The sequence below is a fragment of the Neltuma alba genome, unplaced genomic scaffold (assembly GCF_004799145.2).
Source record: "Neltuma alba isolate B1F8T4 unplaced genomic scaffold, ASM479914v2 tig00011409_pilon, whole genome shotgun sequence".
Lineage (NCBI taxonomy): Eukaryota > Viridiplantae > Streptophyta > Magnoliopsida > Fabales > Fabaceae > Neltuma > Neltuma alba.
The window spans coordinates 506807-530243 of NW_021636095.1; the positions used below are offsets into that span (position 1 = coordinate 506807).

General features: G+C 31.6%; 1 protein-coding gene and 1 pseudogene across 1 annotated transcript; both read right to left on the reverse strand.

The window, feature by feature from the left end:
• Positions 1-10353: 10353 nt before the first annotated feature.
• On the reverse strand, positions 10354-11830 carry LOC114713027 (hydroquinone glucosyltransferase-like; annotated as a pseudogene).
• Positions 11831-13402: 1572 nt separating this feature from the next.
• Positions 13403-23063, reverse strand: LOC114713014 (uncharacterized; the record flags this gene model as incomplete). Its single annotated transcript, XM_028897590.1, has 15 exons — positions 13403-15051; positions 15172-16389; positions 16540-17183; positions 17651-18167; positions 18255-18614; positions 20629-20794; positions 20897-21094; positions 21187-21307; positions 21416-21570; positions 21656-21788; positions 21886-21970; positions 22058-22182; positions 22348-22444; positions 22543-22810; positions 22890-23063. Coding segments are annotated over 15 exons (5910 nt in total), but the record flags the coding sequence as incomplete, so codon positions are not given.
• Positions 23064-23437: the final 374 nt, after the last annotated feature.

The following is a 23437-nucleotide window of genomic DNA, read 5'->3' on the forward strand; positions in this document are numbered from 1 at the left end:
TTATTATAGGAATGTCTTGTAATACCTCAGCAACTTCTTCTTCATTCACTATTTCTTGCTCATTTGATTGGCCCCTATTATGTCTAATACTATTACCATCACGATGACCTTTCATCTCTTGAGAGATGTTAGCTTCCTTGTTCCTTCGGTTATCTTCTATTTTTCTAACTTGCTCATTAATAGAAAAAATAATAGCTTGTACCAACATCAATAGTACGCCTAGTACTTACCATCTCTCCTCACCTAAGGGTAGAACCCCACAAAAAGGAAAGGGAAACACTTAAGAAAAATAGAAAAAGAGAGAAATAGAATGGAAGCTTAAGTGTAATGATTGTATATTGTCATCAAGACTATATGGAATGCACCAGAGATCAAAAAACCTTATGGGGTTCTACTCTTAGGTGGGGAGAAATGGTAAGTACCAGGCGTACTATTGATACTGGTGAGGAAAGTCGCTAGCCACCTCATGGCAATAGCCAACCTAATCAGACTAATGATGAGATCTTGAGACAGTTACAAGCTGTGACTCTTTCTATTGATGAGCGGGTTAGAAAAATAAAAGATAACTGAAGTAACAAAAAAGCTGAGATCTCTCCAGAGATGAAAGGTCATCATGATGGTGATAATATTGGACATAACAGAGGCCAATCAAATGAGCACGAAACAATGAATGAACAAGAAGTTACTAAGGTATTACCCGACATTCCTATAACAACAGTTTGGAAGTATATAGGCCGCTTCAACCCTCCAACTTTCAAGGATAGTCTAAATTCTATAGAAGCAGAGGCTTGAATGGGCTGATTGGAGACCTTGTTGAGTACAGTGAATTATAATTCCTAGCAGAAGCTGCAAGTTGCCAAAGTTCTATTAGAAGGAAAAGCAAAGTAATAGTGGGATAGTATGAGGCCTTATTTAGATTGGTTTGTTATAGTCTTCATTGATGATATCCTCATATACTCGAAGAATGAGAAAGAGCATTGTAAACACCTTCATATTGTATTACAAATATTGAGAGAGAACAAGTTGTACACCAAACTGAGCAAGTGTGAGTTTTGATTGAAGGAGGTAAAGTTTTTAAGTCATGTAGTATCTCTGTAGGTGTGGCCGTGGATCCAAGTAAAGTAGAGGTAGTGTTGAAATAGGAAACTCCCAAGTTTGTGACTGAAATGAGAAGCTTTGTGGAATTAGCCGAATATTACCACCATTTCATTAAAGGCTTTTCTCAGATAGCCATGTTATTAACTAACCTGATAAAGAAGGACAAGCTTTTTGTGTGGACGGAAAGGTGTGAAGTTGCATTCAAGATTTGAAAACAAAGTTGACCACAACACTTGTCCTTACTATACTTGAACCATCACAACTATACAATGTACATAGATGCATCTTTAAAAGGTTTGGATTGTGTATTGATGCAAGATAACAAGGTGGTAACATATGTATCTAGACAATTGAGACCTCATGAGAAGAATTACCCCACCCATGATGTGGAACTAGCAGCAATGGTGTTTGTCTTAAAGATTTGAAGACACTATCCATATGGTATGCAATTTGAGATTTTTAGTGACTACAAAAGCTCAAAGCACCTGGTAGACAAGAAAGAGTTAAATAATCATTAACCAAGATGGATGGAATTCTTAATGGATTGTGATTTTGAGTTGAAGTACCATCTAGAAAAGGCTAATGTGGTGGCTATGCATTGAGTAGAAAGACAATACATATTTTCTATATGAGTGTGACAGAGTATCACTTGATGGAAGAGCTAACTGAAATACCAATTATGGGTAAGATGACAGAGATGACAACTCAACTCTTTAACATAATAAAAAATCCCAATATTCATTTATGACCCCAATACATAATCATAATATAACAATCTTAACTAGTACATATATCTCACAATTCATCACATAACATCAACTCTACTCTTTAAAATGATACAAATATTTAAACAATACAAACCAATAATATTTGAGTTAATATACTTCCCACTTCACCAATTAAGAAAACCTTACAATCCATATCAATCATATAAAATAAATTAATCATGGTTATATCTACTCTAAGCTTAACCTCACAACTTGAGGAATAAGAGCACAAATTACAGATTCCGAAATATAAAATAATCTACAAATAATGTAGATACAATTTAATATATATATACAAATAAATAACTTAAATTACATAGAATTTATTATTATTAATATATATACACAAATATATTTACTATCCAAAAATTCTTACTTCAAATAACATTTTTCCTCCACCCAAATAACTCATTCAAATTATAAATAAATATTGATTTTATTTAATTGTGTAAAATTCTCAATTTATAACTTAAGTTTTCAGCTTCAAATTTTTTTTAATAATATAACCTTAACATATTTCACATTTTAAACTAATTAAAATTTTAATAATATGTTAAATAACCCAAATAAGTTATTTAACTTAAATTTAATCGGTAAAAACATTCTGAATGTCTTGAATAATATATTTTTTTAACCAAAATCTTAGTTTAAAATTCTCAAAACAATCAATGAATAAAAATAAACTAATTAAAATTTCTTAATAATATATCTTTAAATTTTTACGGTCATATATTATCAAAACTCACTACTTACTCCATATTCAAACCGCAAAATTTTCTCTAAACATTATAATGATAGTACTAATACAAATCTCTAAATATATAAAAAGCATCCATAAAGAAAATTTAATAAAAAGAAGTATTTTTGTGTACCTAATTAATCCTCAAAACTTATCATGTATTATGCAACTCAGCTCGCTCGCTTTCTCTTTTTCTTCTTTGCCTCTCACTCTCTTTTTCTCTTATGCCCATCACCTCCCCTCCTCCCATTTATTTTTCCTACTCAACCATCTGCTTTTCATTTTTTCTACTTCATTTATTAATCACACCCCTCAAATTTTTTTCTTCAATAAATGACCACCCCAAAGTCTTCTTCTTCTTAAATGTCTCATCTTTTCCACCAAATTCGGTGGAAAAGACAGGTTGTTTTTTTGAAAAAATAAAAAATATTATTTTATTTAGGAAAAAAGACACTAAAATACCCTTAAAATTATTAAATGACAAATGAGGGTATCTGAATTTCAAAATGCCAATTTAGACCCTAGGTACTTTTTTGAAATTTTGAAATCTTATAAAATTACACAAATACCCTTTACTTTTTTTTTTTAACCTTTTTTTCTAAATACTGCCACCTTAACAATTCTGACCATCGGAGCTCCGACTTTATTTTTTTACTTCATTTATTAATCACACCCCTCAAATTTTTTTCTTCAACAAATGACTGCTCCAAGGTCTTCTTCTTCTTAAATGCCTCATCTTTTCCACCGAATTTGGTGGAAAAGACGGGTTGTTTTTTTTCAAAAATAAAAAATATTATTTTATTTAGGAAAACAGATACTAAAATACCCTTAAAATTATTAAATGACAAATAGGGTATCTGAATTTCAAAATGCCAATTTAGACCCTAGGTACTTTTTTGAAATTTTAAAATCTTGTAAAATTACACAAATGGCCTTTACTATTTTTTTTACCTTTTTTTCTAAATACTGCCACCTCAGCAATTCCGGCCGCTGGAGCTCCGATGCCAATGACCAACCATTAGAGCTTCAACGGCCACTCACTGGAGCTCCTGTGACCTATTGCCAGAGCTTCGGTGACCTATCGTCAGAGTTTCGGTGATTACTCTTTCTTATATATTGACTACTCTTTCTTAACTGTTAACTACATTTATTTTTAAACTTTGTGACATGTTACCGGAACTCTGGTAACCAATCACCGAAGCTCCAATAACTACTCTTTCTTATATATTGACTACTCTAGTAATGCGATTTACTACTCTTATGTAGTCAATAGCTATGTAAAAGTAGTCAATAGTTAAAATAGAGTAGGCAATAGCTATATGAAAGTAGTCACCGATAGTAAAGACAATGTTGTCATTTTACAAGATTTGAAAATTCCAAAATAGTACCTAGGGCCTGAATTGGAATTTTGAAATTCAACTATCTCAATTTGTCATTTAGTAATTTTGAGGGTATTTTGCTGTCTTTTTCCCTTTTATTTAATTAATTTAATTTTTTTAACAATTTTTTTTAAAAGTATGTTACATAATGAGTTGTTGACAAAAAAATATAGTTGTGACGAATTAAATTTCAGGAGGTTATAACTAAGATAAAATTATTGAGACTGAATTCCATAAGTTAAAATGTAAGGATTGAGGAATTAAAAGATTTTTTTTTCCGCTAAAAATTTCATATAGACTATTAGGACTTGGTTGGACTTGGATTCTCTTCACTACCTTTGCCATCATCTTCCCCTCCTCTACCTTTCTTTTTCTTTCACAACTACTGGATCAAAATTTTAATAGTTTAGATTTAACATCTTATAAAAATAATGTTATTAAAAAAATATAAAATTTAAACTGTTAAAATTTGGTATGAGCAGTTCACAACTGTAATTAAAAAAATTAAAAAAATTGCTCTATAATTACAGTCTGTAGCTATGAATTGATTAGATCAAATTTTAATTGTTTAAATTTATTTATCTATTTTTAATAATATTATTTATTTTTATAAAATATTAAATATGGGCCGTTGGAGTTTTGGTCCAATGGTTGTTGAGGAAAAAGGAGGGTAGTGGAGGGGAAGAGAATATAAACTGTTCATACCAAATTTTAACAGTTTAAATTTATTTATTTTTTTAATAATATTATTTTTATAAGATGTTAAATCTGAACCATTAAAATTTTGAGGGAAAAAAAAACAGTAGAGGAAAAAAGAATGAAAAGGATGGTGGAGAGAATTCAAGTTCAAACTGTTTAGCATCTCTATAGATAAAACCACTCCATCCCAACCCAACCTAGGAAATATTCTCTTATATACCAAAAGCGGAGGGGTAAAAGAGTCAATTCAAGCTTAGCTTTGTTGCTATATAATTCCTGACCGAGGTAGGTGTGGGAAAATGACAGCTCGGACCGGAACAAAGCGTGTAAAAGTGACATGACGATAATAAAGGAGGGGACAGAAATGCCCATTGTTGGCCCGCGCAAATGTTATTACGAACCCATTTAGGAGGTATTTGGATAAATCATAATTTGAAAAATAGCTTTTAGAAAAAAATTATTTTGAAAAAATAGATTTTGTTAAAAAAATGATTTTGATAAAGTGAGAGTGTTTGAATAGTTATTATCAGAATTACTTTTTTAATATACAAGTTACTAAAAAGGCATAAATTAATATGATAATTACACAAAAAATATATTTTAATTTATATTTTTATTGAAAATAATAATTTTTTTAAGAATATGTTTTTCCAACATAATAAATAATATAATAAAAATAAAAATAATTAATAATTGATATGTGTATATATTTATAAGATATAAGATTAAATATATTGTTACAAAAATGATTATATTTTACCTTAAAGATTTTAAACAGGAAATTTCATAATATTTTTTTAAAATTAAATAAACATATGTAAGAGCAATTTATTATTTATATGATTAATTAATAATTAGTGTGTATATAAAATATAAGATTAAATATATTTTTAAAAAATAATACCCTTACTATATATTTATGAATGTTCCTAATATTTTTTTCCCTAATGATCATATGATGAAAACATTAAATATAAATAATTTGATTAAATTTACAGCTGAAGTCATAAATTTTTTTTTATTAAACATAATATGAAAATACTGGGTAAGTTTTGTTGGGGTTGTAAAGAGAAGAAAGTGGACACGTCTTTCAAAACCTGTAATCCGTTGATGTCCATCCAAAAGTGAGAAAATTTTGCCTCTTGTACAGCTATGGTTTCACAACCTAGAATTATGGTTTTAGGCCAAACTTTAGTATTCTCAAAATGCGTAGTCTTTGGATGATTTTCAGGTTTAAACCATGGTTTGATATTTAAAAGTATTTTTTTCTTGTTTTGCCAAACACCCCGAGAATAGTTTATAAGTAAGTTTTAATCATAATTTATAGAATACTTTAAAAGTGTTTTTAAAAAGTAATTTTCTGCATATTGAGACAAACTCTCTTACAGATTTATTTCGCATATCATAAAATCACTTTTAAAACTATGATTTGATTTTCACCAAAACACCTCCTAAATATGTAAAAGAAATTTTATTTCAACTTGCGTAAAACGTATTTATAATAAATGCTTATAATTGCCAACTCAAACAAGAACTATGTCAATATTACAGTCTCTATCTATTTCGTCTATATATAATCAAAATAAATAAAGTAATTACAATGATATATCTCTGTTAATAAAAATATTTACATCAAATTTTTTATATTTTATTGTCTTCTCTAATCAGATATTATCATGTATTTTATTTTTAAAATATTAACACATAACAGTATTTAATTATGAAACCACATAAAAATATATATGACTTGACATAATAAATATAGTAAAATTGATCTAAATATTTTTCTTTTGTTAATAGAGTTTGTTTTGAAGGATTTTTTTTCCCCCGGTTAACTTTTGAAACTGGGTCAAGAAGCTATCAATTTAATCTTGAGTCAAATTTACGAGCTTCGGGCACATTAATAGTTTGTCCTGTTAATATATAAAAGCAAATAAAATAAACTAAAAACAAGATGATAAAAGGGAAAGAAATTACAGGGACTTGATTAAAAGAAGATAAAATTATAAGAGTCTAATAACGAAATTATAGAAACCTAATTAAAAATCAACTCAAACTAGAAAGAATTAAATTCTAAAATAAAATAAATTAAAATAAAATATTTTGCTACTATATACGAGAAATATTATACCAAGTTTTTCTTTGTGTATTATGCATGGCCCATTCAGACGGCTTTTCTACCTATATACTACAACTACAATTATATACAATAAACGAAAATGCTCAAATGATACACTTTCAACAATATTATCAAGGTGCTTTATTTAAAACGGTTCAAATTTAGGGCTTACTTGGTATAAGAGGAGAGGATGGAAGGGGAGGAGGTTAGAGGGATTTTGCTCCATTTTTTTTTTGTTTGAGTTGCTAAAATTTTTAGGAGGTGAGGGAAATTTTTTTAAAGATTTTCTCTCTTTCCTCCTTCATAACCCTCCACTCCCAAATTGGCGGATTTGAAAGAAAATGATAGTATTTTAATTTGTGTTGAATAATATCCTTATAATTAATTTTTAATATTTTTATATTACCCTTCTAATCTTACATTATGTGTGTAAAAGAAGGTAATTGTCACACTCTTATCAAATCATATGTCAGATCATAAAAAATTGCTTTCCTCCTCTCTTTCCTCTTCAGTCCAAACAAAATAGATAACATCGAAATCCCCCTCCTCCTATTGGCGCAAAAAAAAAAAAAAAAAACTCCCTCTCCTCTCTTTCCATCTTTTGAACCAAACACATCCTTAAAAACGACTTCAAATTTGTGCACAAATCATTCCTTGAAAGAATGATTTGATTTTGTAATTAAAAAAATATGATGTCATATCAGTAATAGGATGAAACTTGTTCCTCTCGTAAACTATTTGTGTAGAAAGATGTGAATAAATATTTTTCCAAGTATGGCATTTAAGTACTTTTTTGTTTATTTTTTATAGCATCTAATTGAAAAAGTCCCAGCCTAGACTGTTTACATATTAAATTTTAATTTAAATCTTTGTTTTGGTTAGGTTAGTGTTTGCTAAACCTACTTCATTAATAGGGATCGGAGTTTCTGCGTTAAGTGTCAACATGATGTCAACAAAAGGTTTTTATTCTGGTAAAAAATGAAAAAGGCTTTTACTTCACTAGTAGGAAAAAAAACCTTTTTTTTACGAAAATTCTAAAAATGATACTTTCAATTTTAATTTGCGAAATATTCGTCATGTGAAATTGATGAGAAATTGACAGACAAAACTAATGATAAATGACGATGACGGAGGAAAAAATTGCAAAAAGTATAATTCTTTGGTTAATATACAAAAATTAAAAAGCATCTTAATTTCAAAAAATATATAATTTTTAAAAACACTGGAATATGTTCAAAGTCGCATAACACTGAAGAGAAATTCAAATTGAAATAAACTAGGCAATTTAATATAAATATACGCAATTCGGCTAATATATATGTGTGTGTATACGCAATAGTCAAGTTTGACACGTACTCTTAAATAATGAGTCCTCCAACTTTTTGTTTCCTGTCGATGCATAACACTGTCAACAAAACATAATAAAATAATTAATAAAAATACTTAGATTATAATTGAATGATACTACCTCCGGTTCTAATTATAGGATTTTGTTTGTAGTCTACAAACAAAGTCTTATAAATAAGACCGGAGGTAGTAATATTTTAAAAATAGGTTATTTGGTCAAATTTACTTGAAAATTTTGACACAATAAATATAAGAAATTTAATATAAGTATTATCCATAATTAATTTAAGTCATTCCGGCTAAATTAAACGGTAAGGGTAAGATGTCATGAAGAGTTAAGAATTAAAATTACAATAAAGAAAATAAAGTAAGCTGAAATTTGAACAAATATCAACATTATTTTAAATAACGTCTCGTAAATCGTAATCATCGATATAGTAATAGAAGTTACACATTGAAGACTATATATTATATTAAAAATATTAATAAGATAAATATTGAAAGAACCAATTCATGAGGTCAAAAAAGAAAAAAAAAAAAAAAAAAAACGAACAAACCAAGGATCTTTGTCTTCTGTTTTGAGATTTCTAAAGTTAGTCCTTAATTATAATTAATGCTCTTAAAAGGTTCTCCAAATCATTATCCCAAACTGAATTGAGTTGCAAGATTCATCAGTACACAATACTAGAAAGTAATTGAATGAGATCTGTCTAAAAAGTTTATTTCTGATAAAATATAAATATGTTGTGTGATGATCTATGTAACTAATGTTATTTAGTGGAATAAAATTAGTTGTTGTTGTTGAGGGTTATATTAGTATCAATTTAATGCATTCCTTAGTATATGAGGATGACTTATAAGCGAATTATAATAAGTATTGGATTAATATATCAACTATTAGAAAATATGATATTAAAGCTGATATATATTATTTGATTATTTACATTATACTATTTACTCTAACAAATAGAATAATTATTAAAAAACTATGTATATATTTACACACACATAGATAACTCTATGAGTCTGTATGGTTGGGGGTTATTATTTTTTAAATTTATTTAAAATAAGGTTTATCATGAAATGAGTCTTCTATATTTCATATATTTATCCATTCCGTTCAAATTTTGCTTACCCATCAATATATAATAATATTAACTCTAAGAAAAAAGAGAATAAAATACTCTGAAAATTGCTAAAAAAATAAATCAATGTGGGTAAATTTCATAATATCAATTCAAACCCTTTGTATTATTTTTAAAATTTCAAATCTTACGAAATCACACAAATACCCTTAACTATTTTTTTATTTTTAATATTGCCACCTCAACACCCTTAGCTGGTTTTCGGTTTTTGGTACTTCAGCGTCGACGACCCTTCGTGTAGTTGGCAGCCAAAGCTCAGATGACATGCATGTCACTAGAACTTCAGTGACCAGTCGCTAGAGCCCTAATGATTACTCTTTTTTATGTATTAATTACTTATTTTTAGCTATTGATTGTATTTGTTTTTATAGCACTGATGACTACTTTAATTTAGCTTTTGACTATTCTAGTATTGCAATTCACTATTTTTATTTTTACAAATTTGGTGACTACTCTTGTTTATTTATTAACTATTCTAGTTTTGCTATTGACTACCTTTGTTTCAAAAATTCAAAAAATGCATTAAGTGCTATTGGAGATGTAATGACTACTTTTTGTTTAGTTATTTACTACTCTTGTACATAGTCAATAGCTATGCAAAGTCATCGAAAATTTGCAAGCAAAAATAATTAATAGTGAAATTAGAGTAGTCAATAGCCATATAAAACTAGTCACTGGAGGAATAAACAATGTTGTCATTTCACAATATTTTAAAATTTCAAAATAATATAAGGGGCTTGATTTGGAATTTTAAAATTCACCCATCCCAATTTATCTTTTAGTATTTTTAGGGTATTTTAGTATCTTTTTCTGTTTAACTCTATATCACACAATTAAGCTATTTCAAATTTTTTTCAATTTACACGAAAAAATAAAAATAAAAATAAACACAACATGAATAGTTTGTTTCATGTGTCATTATACTGACTGAATCATTACGCAAAACATAAAAACCAAAATTAGATCCAAAAGCAAAATAAATCTGACAATCTTATGTCTTAACTAGCTCATGTGTGACACTATTTCAATCATAAATATAAGAGCTAATTTGTAGTGCAAATTGCAATACAAATTAACTCTTATATTTAGGAGGAAATATAAACTTTGATAGCTTCAGCTGCAAGTCTTTCTTAAATTCATGGCAAACGTAGAGAGATTCATTGAGGAGGACCCATCTTCTTTGAGTGCATTGGCAGCAGAATCTTTCAAAACTTTAATTCTCATTCGAATCTCACTACTTTCTTCATCATTTATCAGACTCTTCACAACTTTTGCGATCTCTTCCCTTTCCACCATCCCTTTATTCTCATTAATTTCGGCCTTAAAGCCACCTTTAAACCATCATTCAGAAAGACAGCATTCATTCTCTGTTCTGCAAAAAGTGGCCAAGTTATGAGCGGAACGCCATGAACAATACTCTCAAGCGTTGAGCTCCAGCCACAGTGACTCAAGAATCCACCAACTGAACTGTGTTTAAGGATTGGAATTTGTGGTGCCCATGAAGGAACAACCAAACCTCGTTCCTTAGTTCTCTCCAGAAACCCTTCTGGTAAGAAATCTAGAGGATTCTGATTTAAGGTATCAAGATAAGCAGCACTAGAAACTTTACTTGGAGCTCTAAGAACCCATAAGAATCTTGTTTCACTTAGTTCCAATCCGTGAGCCAGTTCATTGGTCTGATCTTGAGATAGTGTCCCGCCACTCCCAAATGAAACATAAAGAACAGATTTATGTGGTTGATTGTTCAACCATGTTAAACAAACTGAGTGATCCGACCCATTTGCCTCGTTGCTTGACCCACTTTGTATAATGGGTCCAACTAGATAAATCTGAGGCTTCTTCTCCTTCCCTTGGATTTCTTCATGTATGGCTCTAACTGTATCTGGTTCCAATTCTTGGAAGCTGTTGAGTAGAACTCCATCAGCAAGACGGAGTTTTCTGGCACGTTCAAGAAATTGCTTGTAGCCTAAACTGGATCGATCCTGAAATGGAGCAGGGAGATCTTTGCCAGGAATTGGAACACAACCGGGGAACTTTATGGGTTCCTTTAGGTCTCTGAACTCAGAAGAAACTGTCTCATCCAAAGTTAACGAATAATAATAGAGCGACAATATCATAGCAGCTTGAGGGAGGTAAATGTAAGAGGAGATGTTGAGTTCTGAAGCAAAGTCTAGAACTTCGAAGGCAAAACCATCAACAACCAAAGCTGCAAGGCCATTTCTGGATTTCATGGACTTCAATTCGTTGAGAATATATGGAAGTGACAGAGTCACAGTGAGTTGAACTTGGACTCCTGGAATAACACCTTGAGGTAGTTTTTCTTTGGGTATTGGTGGGAGAAGAATGGAGTCTATATTTGAAGGAAGAGTTTGAAGGTAGGCTATGGAGGAACTTGGGGGAGATTCAAGTGCAGGAATGATGCAGGTGACCTGAAAATCTGGATGAAGATGAACTAGTCGCCTGAAGAATTCAAGAAGGGGAACAAGATGGCTGAATCCAGGACTGGCTACGACGGCGATTTGAGTTGCTTTCTCCATTATTGATACTTTGCCGAAGTGGATTAATGATGTATAGATCTTCTTTCCCAAAACGATTTGTATATATAGAGAATCATGCAAGTAGGTGGGATTCTGATAAATTTGAGTCAAATTAAACACTTTCAGGCAAGCTAAGAGAAGATGGAATCATATTAGGATTATTCTTTTCATATCGCAACATTTGCGGGCACGCATTTGACAATCATAACAGAGAAAGAAAAAGGCTTATTTGATTTTGCTGATAGGGCTGTCGTTGAAAATAACCAGCATTTGATTTTTCAAAATTTTATGTTGACACTTAAGCACACAAAGGCATATATTGAAACCCAACCTAAGATATTCTCAGTCTTTCATTAGGCTAAAATGTAAATTTATCCCGAAAGTTTAATATCGTAGCAATATTAATAATGACAATTAATATTTTTAATGATAGAGGGCAAGATTAAACTTTCAGAGCAAATTTCTCTAAAAAATTCTGATTTCCTAGAGTTGCTAAGTAAAAACTTTTGAAGCAAATTTGCACCTTAACCCTTAGAATGAAAGAAAATCAGTAGCCTAATCTGCATACTTTTCTATTTTCAAACAACATGCGGTTAAAGGCGGCCAATTTTCTACAAGTCAAAATAACGTATTAGGATCGCATCAAATTAATTTGAAATTCTAGGTTCTTCATCAATGTTGGCGATATTATTTTCCATATTCTCCTGGCATTTTTATGTTGTGACAAAGGAAAACACACACAGGTCAACAGGTGTTAATCTTCATAGAAGATGTCATAATCTCGAGCTTGATTTTATGAGAACGCAGAGAGTACATTGTCTTTAATTTGGAAGAAACTAGTTTATACCCCCGCGCGATGCGCGATTTGTCTAAAGTGTATTGTAAACTAACAAAGTAATTTGATTCAATAGAGGATGAGAATATTTTAAATTGTAAAGAGTAAGTAATTGCGTTGAAAACATTAGTAATTAAGGGAAGTAAGTATTTTTAAAACTGCGTTCTAGTAAAAACAAAGCAATTGTGATAGACTTTTTTCGGAAGAGAAATGTGTTAGCAATATCTATTTTATATTATTCCCTGTTGTGTATATGTTTTGTAAACAAATTTTTTAATAAAGATCACCTAGCCCATTCTCTCATTTTGCCATAATTCCAACGAAGTTGCCATTCTAACAAAAATATGAATTTATGTTTTGTAATATTGCGTACTTGGTGACAGAGTTATATTGTTTTTAATGCTAAAGAAGTCGTGTTCAAGTTGTACATGAGGAAGGTTAGGATGGAGTTGAGTTCATAACCTTCTTCATATTTTTTTATTTCAGGTGGAGTTGATATTAGTTATTCTAAAAATTCTGATAGAAAATATGTTTCATAATTTTTATTTCCCACCGTCATTTGATAATATTTTGATTTTAAAAAACTGGATGCTAATAATACAATGACATGGTGTTATTGAGCTACGAGCTATTAAACATAACAAAAAAGATACATCAAAATAATGACTAATGTTAATCACAGAACATGTGGCATAAAAAGAACATAGGACTCAAGTTCTGTAACAACAGCTAGTCTGCTAATGACAATGAACATTCTGAAATATCTCTCTGTATACAACATTGGTAGTAATGTTGGTTGATTTATTATTCGAATCAACGATCAACACCTTTAGACCATCAATTCTTCTGACCCTTGACATTGCTACATACAGCTGCCCATGTGAGAATACTGGCCTTGGAAGATATAAACCAACATTAGTCATTGATTGTCCTTGACTCTTATTTATGGTCATTGCAAATGAAATAATGAGGGGGAATTGCCTCCTTACCATTGTGAATGGAAGCTTAGTTTCAGATGGATTCATATCCATGCGATGGATGAGGACTTCTTGACCAACACTTGTGCCATTCAATGCTATAGCTTTGATGAAATGTTTACCAAGGAAAGTAGTTTGAAGTCTTGTCCCATTACAAAGACCAGATGCTTGATCAATGTTCCTGATGAGCATGACAGGACATCCTACTTTCAATGCTAATCTATGAGGAGGAAGACCAGAACAGTTGATGGTGTTTAAGAATTCAGTAGTGTATAATTCTTGGAACTCTACGTCTTGATCAGCAGCAGTTATTGAATCTGAGCTGAAGTACTCTACATATTCACCATCAAGCATTGAACAAACATGATCATTTATTTGATCAACCACTTCAATAGTTGGTGCAAGGATTGCTCTGTTGGTCAGATATTCAGAATTATTGATATGGTATTTTAAGTTTGGATAAGTAACAGACACAATGGATTGAATATGATTATCAGATGATTGGATTAGTATCTCACTTGGAATCTCAATATCTGTAACACCTTCATTTGGCAGTCCTATTTTACCTTCACCAACTTGAAGCAACCACTCTGAGAATTGTTGGACTTTCAAATTGTCACCATGATCTCCACTTGATAATAGGCGCATGTTTTTCGTAAGTTGAAACATTCTACAATGATTCCATAGTTCAGATGAATTGATTGATGCATCAACAATATCAGCACGGCCTCCTTTTGGAACAACCGGCAATATTTGTCTAAAGTCTCCACCCATGACAACACACTTTCCCCCAAATGGATGGTCACACTTCATGATATCTTTAAATGTTCTATCAACAGCTTCAATGCAATATCTCCTAACCATGGGAGCTTCATCCCATATGAATAACTTTGTATTTCTAATGAGGTTAGACATTGGTGAGTTGTGTGATATGTTGCACATTGATTCCTCAGTTATATCTATTGGTATTGCAAACCTGGAGTGAGCTGTCCTGCCTGATGGTAATAACGTTGCTGCAATCCCACTTGATGCAACGTTTATCACTATTTCACCTCTTCCCCTAATAGTTGCAGTCAATGCATTCCACAAGAATGTCTTCCCAGTACCTCCAAAACCATAAACAAAAAAGAAATTTTCATTTGATGAGTCAATTGCATTCAAGATCTCATTGAATATATTCAATTGCTCATCTGTTAAGGAAGCTCTTAACTTATATGATTCAGATCTACAGCTGTCTCTGTCATAGTTCAGCTCCTGCAATAATAAATGGTTCCTCATATCAATATGTGTATCTGTTTTTGGCTTTGGCATTGAAGGGAAATCACTCAAAGATTTCCCGTTCCTCTTGAGTAATCTTTCAATTTCAATCAGTGCAACTTCCTCCTTCTCATCATCAGTTATACTAATTCCTACATGTAATGATAACAAATTAAAGTTTATTAAGATTAATTAATAAGGATGCACCAATAATTAAAAAATATCATGCTATAAAATAATGATAATTTGATAATATATGTGATAGTCATTACCTGATAGTTGTTGTTGAGGTCTGGCAACATACAACATATCTTCAAAAATAAGTTGCTTAGATTTCTGCCAAACTAAAAGTGGTTGTGATAAGCAGTTGCAAAGTAGCATACTAACAAAGAATTTTCTGAGGTAATGTCTAGATGCCCAGATTGAGGCCTCCTTGATTGCATCAATAAATTCTTGATCATCGTTGAGCAAACCAAGGGCATAACATGCAGATTTAAAAGTTGGATGGATAATACCATCGACAGTTCTAATGTCCTCATACGATTTAGGTCCTCGTGCTTTGGTGAGGAGAACCCGCAAATAATAGATCTCTCCCTGTGTTGGTGATGCATGTGCTAATCTCCCAACTGCAAATCCTCGTTGCCTTGGTTTCCATATTCTCTGATTCTTATCAAAAGTATAGTATTGTGGAATCTGTATGTATGTCATTGTTTTTGCAAGCCCACCAGATTTGTTCAAGTCCATCCAGGCTAAGAACATCGATTCTTTCATCCTTGGCTTGTCTAGTAATGATGATACAGATGACTTCCCAGAGTAGTAGACTACTTGCTGTTCTGGCAAGTGAAAGGATAGACGCTCGACAGAAGGATATCTATGATGAATGTCAAAAGCAAATATACGCCATGCAGCTTCACAAGGTGAAACATATCTACAATTGAGATAATGTGATATCTCATCGAATGAAGTTTCTGAGCTACTTGTATCAGGATTGCTGTAAATCCCTGCAACAACTCTGTCATTCCCCTTGCTAATGTACTTGAAAAGGTATTTGACTGCTCTTGACTGGTTTGTTTTTTCAACATTAATATGAGCCCGGAATAATCTAAGCAAATGTGGATTGTAAGGCACAACAAACCTATTATCTAATGGTATGCCCTTTTTTTCTATAGTCCTTCCATCTTTGCGCCTCCTGTATGTAGGGTACCCTTCTTCATCAACAGCTGTATTGTCGACATATTTTTTTGGAAAGTACTTCGAGCATTTTCCATCTTTCATGCAAGGTGAATTCTTGTTAGAGTGTCCACATGGACCATGAATCATGTAATTACCCACGAGCTCATATAACTCAGGATCTAACTCTTTATCTGGTATTTCTGCACATATTAATTTATCCACATCTTCTGGTGTTCTGGGCTTGTCATCATGTTCAAGGAAGAGAATGATATGAGCATGGGGCAATCCTCTCTTTTGAAACTCGATTGTGTATATTTCTGCAGTAATATAAAAAAATAAAATAAGATATTACATAACAATTATTAAAAAATCTCATACTTCCAAATCAACCTTGTGAATAATAAAAATGTATAACAGAATTTTATTTTGGAATAAATATGAGGTGGACTTGGTCAATTGATGATTACCTGCCCTAATCTTGCCGAATATTTTTTGTTCCCTAATAACTTTCATGAGAGCATCTAATTTCAATTTAAATATCCTTGATAAAATTTGCGGACAATCTGATTGATTAAGCTCATAATCGGTACAGTAACGCTTTACTTCCGGCCAAGCAGGATTACAAGTGAATGTTAAGAATATATCTGGATAACCTGCATATTTACAAATTGCCATTGCATCCTGAAAATTGTTCACCATGTATCTTGCACCACCTATAAATGAAGATGGAAGAACAACTCTTCTTCCAATCATTGATGCATTTGTTTCACCTCTTCTTCTAATAGTCAATTTTTTCTTCTTCCTTGTGTGGTAGAGAGATTGAGTAGAGTGCATAATATTTGGATCATAACCATTATTTCCAAAATGAAATAACAGTGGGTACTGTAATGGTAGGTATGACCTGTGAAATTCATCTATTCGTTTGAGCGTCCCTTGTTTTTCCACAACAATATCTCTCTTGTGATATGATCTGTCAAAATCACCAACTATTAGTGCAGCAACTTCTGATGATGTTGGAAGATTATAACATCTATTGTCAGGGCCCATATGCCTTATCAAGCAAATCTTGACATTTGCATGGCGATCCCTCTTCAGTATATTAGATGCATGCCTATATTTTTTGACCAGTGAATTATGTTCGTCAAGACATTCTTTGATTTCATGTGCTATAGTCACATCCACTTGAGATACTTCACTGTGATTCCTATGTGATTTAAAATAAGCTGTGAGGTTTAACTTCTAATCAACAATAGTACTTTTTTATTTTAATTTATAATAGATAGATTTAAAAGAGATGTTAAAAAAACGAAGAAATCATGTGACGTAATGTATCATGGACCATTGTTTAATAGTTAATGATTTTTTTAACAAAAAAGTTAGTGTTAAATATTCACTACGTAAAAATGATGGAAAAGCAATTAGGAAACCATAAAATAAATTCCTATACATATTAAAGAATATTGAAATGAATACATTATTACAAATCACAAATATTTGGCTATATTTTTTTGAATTTTTTTTTTGGTAAAAAATATATTAAATACTGATGGTGCTATTAATCTTGTAAAAGAAACATACCTGATTGCTGAAAGCCGATTTGCTATTTCATGCTCCGTATCATAAATATATAATTGAGAGTACACTGGATTAGCTCCTTCTTCAGGTAATAAACTACCTATATAGTGGTGGTTCTGTCCAGATATGACAAAGGTGTAAGGTCCCCCACCATTACTGTTTAGAGAATGGTTAATCTTCCCTCCCATTGAAGTGAAGCAGAACATATTATTATATGCTCTAATGCTTGATTGGAACTTTTTGGATTTTGGATCACCTTTGTCAAAGAAAAGTTTACGGAGCTGTTCAGGAGGAGTCTGTAAATGAGGTACAGACACTTTACCATGGGAGCAACATATTGAAAAAATTGGCCGTTCATTAGATGGAGCTCTCTTTATTCTCTCATTGAACCATAGCATAGCTCCACAATATTGACATTCAAATTCTGGATTTCCCTCATCAAGATAGCCATCAAGGTTGATATTAAATGAATCATATAAGTGGTCATCTCCTTGAATACCTTCTGAGGCTGAAATATCCTCTTCACAAAATTTTCAGAAATATGTTAGCTGATTCAATGCAAATAATATAGTAAAGGACATTATATATGGATGAAACATGCACACACCTCTTCTGGTGTCATGATAAAGCTCATGGGTTAGATTCTCAGCAAGACTTGAGACATTCTCAATACGACGTCTCTTGGGACAAAAAGCTCTTTCCCCATTGGTTGAGAAATATTGAATGTCTTCCGGTTGAGCATGATTTGCAAATGAAGTTGGATTAACCTCAAAGCCTCCTTCTTTGTAAAGGGTTTGGGAATTAGTAATGTCGGGTAAAATTGGTTTCGTTGGAGTTTCATAAACCGCTTTAGACCTTATAGAGAAATGATCCTGAATTATGTTCTGTGCGCCATCATGTTGAGATCGGCATTCCTTCATCTGCATTTCAACTGATGAGATATTCTGATATGCCTTATCATGATCATCTACAGTAAAGAAGAATACTTTAGTATGAAGAGTATATACAAATATATTTTGAAGAATGCCATAAGAAAATTTGGAACAGTTCTAACAACATATTGTTCTTTTTTCTCTGTTGTCTGGTCATCTTCTTGTGCTGTACCATTTTCTCTCTGCCCAAAGAAGGTTGTTGGACTGATAAGGCTGACATGATGAATAAAAGAGCTATAATATAAATAAGATATGTGTTTCGGCAAGCAAAAAAATGAAGCAAGATATGTGATTGGTCTACCCACTATTGGCTACTGGCTACTTTATCCATACAAGGGATTAATGAGTTGGAGATCAAATATGATTTTTGATTGGCTGTATCGTTGATCACTTGGATCACACTCTAAAAAATATAAAATATGGTTGGAGTATTGTCAAAGTTTTACATTTAAAATAATTTTTTATTATATATTGATAAGGATCATCCCCATCGGTTTTTGAAATCGTTCAGGAATCATCATTAAAGTAGGCTAATTCTGCATTCATATCGGAAGGAGAGAGATATCTGAGCATAGAAGAATGAACTCCAGCGTATAGCATTGGGACTCTAAAATGCAATAATGATTAGGATTGGCACCTCACCCTATAATAGCCATGTAAATTGTATGTGTAAACATGATCACAGAAGAACGATATGTCATTGTACACGAAACCCAAGAAGTGATGGAAACTTTTAAAGAATAATATTCTCACTAAGTTCCATGTACAAATAAATATTTTTTAAAAAAACTAAACTACAAGTGAATTATGTTGATTGGTAAATATGGTGATAAAATTATTTTTTAAAAGTTGTAACTTTGATTTTTTGAGCGTAACTTTTCAATAACTGCCATTATCAAACCCACATAGTAAGGAATGATGACACTACCACTGTTATCCTATTAGCCTATACATTGAAATATGCTCGTAGAAAATAAAGAACAGTAATAGTAAGGAATAAATGATATGAAATAAGTAAAAATAATTTTATTACTTTAGTTTTATTAACTAAGCATCTGATTCAAAAGGTCAAAAATATTTTTTATTTTATTCTGCTGTGAAATATTATTTATATCAATGACAAAAAAAATTTTTTAAACAAAATATTTTTCTCTAAAACTTATATTGTAATTTAAAGTGTTTGATTAACATATTTTTGAAAGTTTTAGTTATGTATACACACACAAATTTTAAACACTCTAAGAATTATTTATGCGTTTTTCAACCTGAAAAATAATCATAAGATATGAAGACCACTTGCATGGCCTAATTAGAATTTTATTAGAAGTGTAAATCATAATTTGGATTTAGATATTTTAGCCAGATTTTATTTACATTCTCTCAATAATATATTTAACGTCAATGAGAGGTAAGACATATAATTAAAATAGCGTGTTATGGCAATCTTGGATATGATTATAACATTTGATTGATATACTCCCAAAACTCATATGTATTGATATTAAATATGCTATTCATTTTGTGCACCAATTATTAATATTAAATATTCAATAAATCAAATGCAAAACTTTTTAACTTGTTGAGTTAATATAAGTGTTCTAAGAGAAAATCCTGAACTGGAGTCCATAGAATAAATTATTAGAAATTAATTTAGCATTTGGAAAAGACTATAGAATTATAATTTATAAAGTATATATTAGGATGGAAAGTTCTACATTATTTGGTTAATGTTTCTTGACCATATCTTGTGGGCAATAATTTTCAATTAATTTGTCTATTAGAAGAATTTAAATACATCCAGCATAAGGAATTGAAATTCATTTCACAATTAAACATGATAATGACACCATATTAATTTGGTGCCTCTAAAATATGTCTAGATCACAAAAGCCTGGATGATTGAAATAGTAGACTAAATCCAAAAATTGAAGTTGAAATGGCGTGACTAAACAAACAAAATGAGGTTGCTCTTTAGTCAACAAACTTCTTTTTTTATGGTTTTCAAAAGCTTGGTTGAGCTGAATGTAGGGGTCAACATCTCTGAGAGACCACCGTCATCAACTGCTTGGGAGATGGTTTTGCTCAGTTTCCTCCTCTTTGCATTAGTGTCCTCTGGAGTGACAATCTGTGAATCAGTCAGGTCATCATCTTCTTCTGCCTCCACAAGGACAATTTTTGGAGAGGATTTTGACGCACTCGATTCAACCGGCGAAGCCTGTTAAACATATTTTCAGTATATTAGGTACCTCACTTTGATATATTACAGCTTAAAGATCTTTGATTATAAGTATAAATGATCAATATTAATAGTTAATACCTCAGTTAGAGTTGGAGGATTTTCCTGGTATTCGCTATATGTGAACTTTTCGATTATGTGCATATCATCAGAAAACTGTGAGACACCCATGCTACTATTGGGGTGACCGATGTTGAAGTCCTTGATTTTAAGTTTGACCAGGACTTCCTTCCCTATGCAATCGGACAGCTCTTTAGGAAATCCCATAGGCTTGCCCATCTGTTAGCATCACATAGTGTAATGTGTTAAAATGCGGTACTGATATTCAGCAGAACAAATTTATTTTGACAAAATTTCCCAAAAGAGATCACCTTAATCATTTGATCCTTGAGGTCGGCAGCAACACAGTTCAATAACTGAGAAGCTAAGCGATTGAAAAAAATGATTGAACATTTACCAGTGGAATCCCTTGCTTTGTAATGAACTTTGAACCTATATGTATTAACCAAGTAAATATTACTTATGCAGTTAAAAAGGAATAAAGATAAGTCACTAATAGTAAAATAATATGGTATATTTATCTTGAAGAATATTTCATACTTGGGTTCAGTCATCTTGACTTCTGTGTTGCATGCGCTACACTTAAGTTTCCCATTGACATAGAATGGTTTTTTATCACATGGACATCCATCGTAATTCCAACCATATGCTGTTTCAAGCTTCTCAATGACCAACTTAGTGACAACCTCACATGGCTAAATACCAAACATATATAAGCACCTCAATTAAAAGCAAGTTGATAACAGAGTTGTTTTTCGATCAATGTAAATAAAATTATACCTCAGTGAAGTTCATTATCTGAGCTACATTAATCCTGCAAGGGAAACTTAAGAGTGACTCATTTGTAGCAGTTGCAATGACACAGCTTGATACCTGGGATAAACTTTGACTTGCAACTGGATTATCTTCAAGACTAAACATAAGTGTTGGAAAATTATTAATAATTGGTCACTTTCATGCTAACCTTAATCTTAATAAGTAATAACTTAATAATGGTTGATGAAATTAACCTGTCAAGTAGTTTCTTGGTCTCAGGGAGGTCAGGATTGAAAACTACCTTGGTCCCCTCAAACTGATTAGTTAAATGTCCGAAACCTAGATTTTCAAGGTTAAAGCTTGATGATAGACATGAATAGCAATGAGGTAACACCTTTAATAACATGTGATGATACATATACGTACCTTTTCCCCTGTTGATTCTTGCAAAACGAAGGAGCACAACAATAGGTGGTTGTAAGTCTTCCCCTTTGGCTCTAAATATTTCATTGGCACACTGACCGAATACTACCACATTGACAGATCTCTCACTGCAGAAAAAGGAAAAAAATCCTGTTTCTAGGCACATATAACGAAAATATATATAAGAAAACTGGTTGAAATAATTGTGAAAATCCAATACATAGTAACAGGGACAACTAATAAAATAAAACACAAAACATCTTAAAATATAAACTATAAACTGGGCTAATCACTTCTCATCCGCAATTGTGAAACTGAGCTTCCTTGTACTACCCCCTTCTTTTTTATGATCCTTCAAATCTCCAAATGATTGTAAAAACCCAATAACATCTGGAAAACATTAAAAAAAAAAAAGACTTTAAATCCAACTTTTCTTAAAAGAATTAAACAATGACAAAATGCTAAGCAATATAAGTATGTGATCCAACCTATCAAGTCTTCATTGTTGGCATTAAACTCAGCAACATCCTTGATTGTAACGAAGTTGAATGCATCAAATGGAATTGAAAGATCACTTTCCTCGATCGATGTTGAACAATGAAAGCTTAACTTATATTTACAATCTGTAACCTTGTACTCATCTTTGTTAAGGAGCACTTCAAAGTTCTCAAAATGATACACTACCCCCTCCCGAAGTTCTTCAATGATACGTCTAATTAGTGATTTCTGAGTGGTAAATGCTTCAATCCTACTTTCCTACATATAGAAGAAGAAACTGTGATAGGGTATTTGTAAAAGTTAGATGGAACATGGTGAAAATGAAATAAACAAATACCTGTTCATCCACTAATAGCATGGATACCTTCCACACAGCATAAGGAGGGATCTTTCTGGGCACCGGCCATTTCCTGACAATCTTCGCATGCAAACTCCATGTGTCTTTGCTGGAGTTCAAGTCTTCGATAAATTTTTTGCAGTAGGAGCCATTTTTTGTACAATACTGATGTGCCTTAAGACGCAATAATAGTAACTTGATATTCAGGGTGATAGGCAGTACAGATAATGATCAAACTAACGTGATATATATATATATGTCATCTATGCAGAATGACCCCACTGAAAATTTGGCAGGATGTATGATTTTTGAAATTCCCTCATAATCCTGAGAAAATTTTTCCCATGATCCGTGGCTCCTATCAAACAGCCAATTGTTGACAGCAAAAAATCCAAGAGCCAATGGTTAAATTGTTAGGTCTAATAAAAACGCACCCAGGTATATGACTGATAAAAGCAAAACCCGCATATAAAATAGAATGTTCATCCATAAGACCAATTGAATAGAGCACATGGCAGGAAGGAAAGACTGAGGTGGCCAATGAGGGA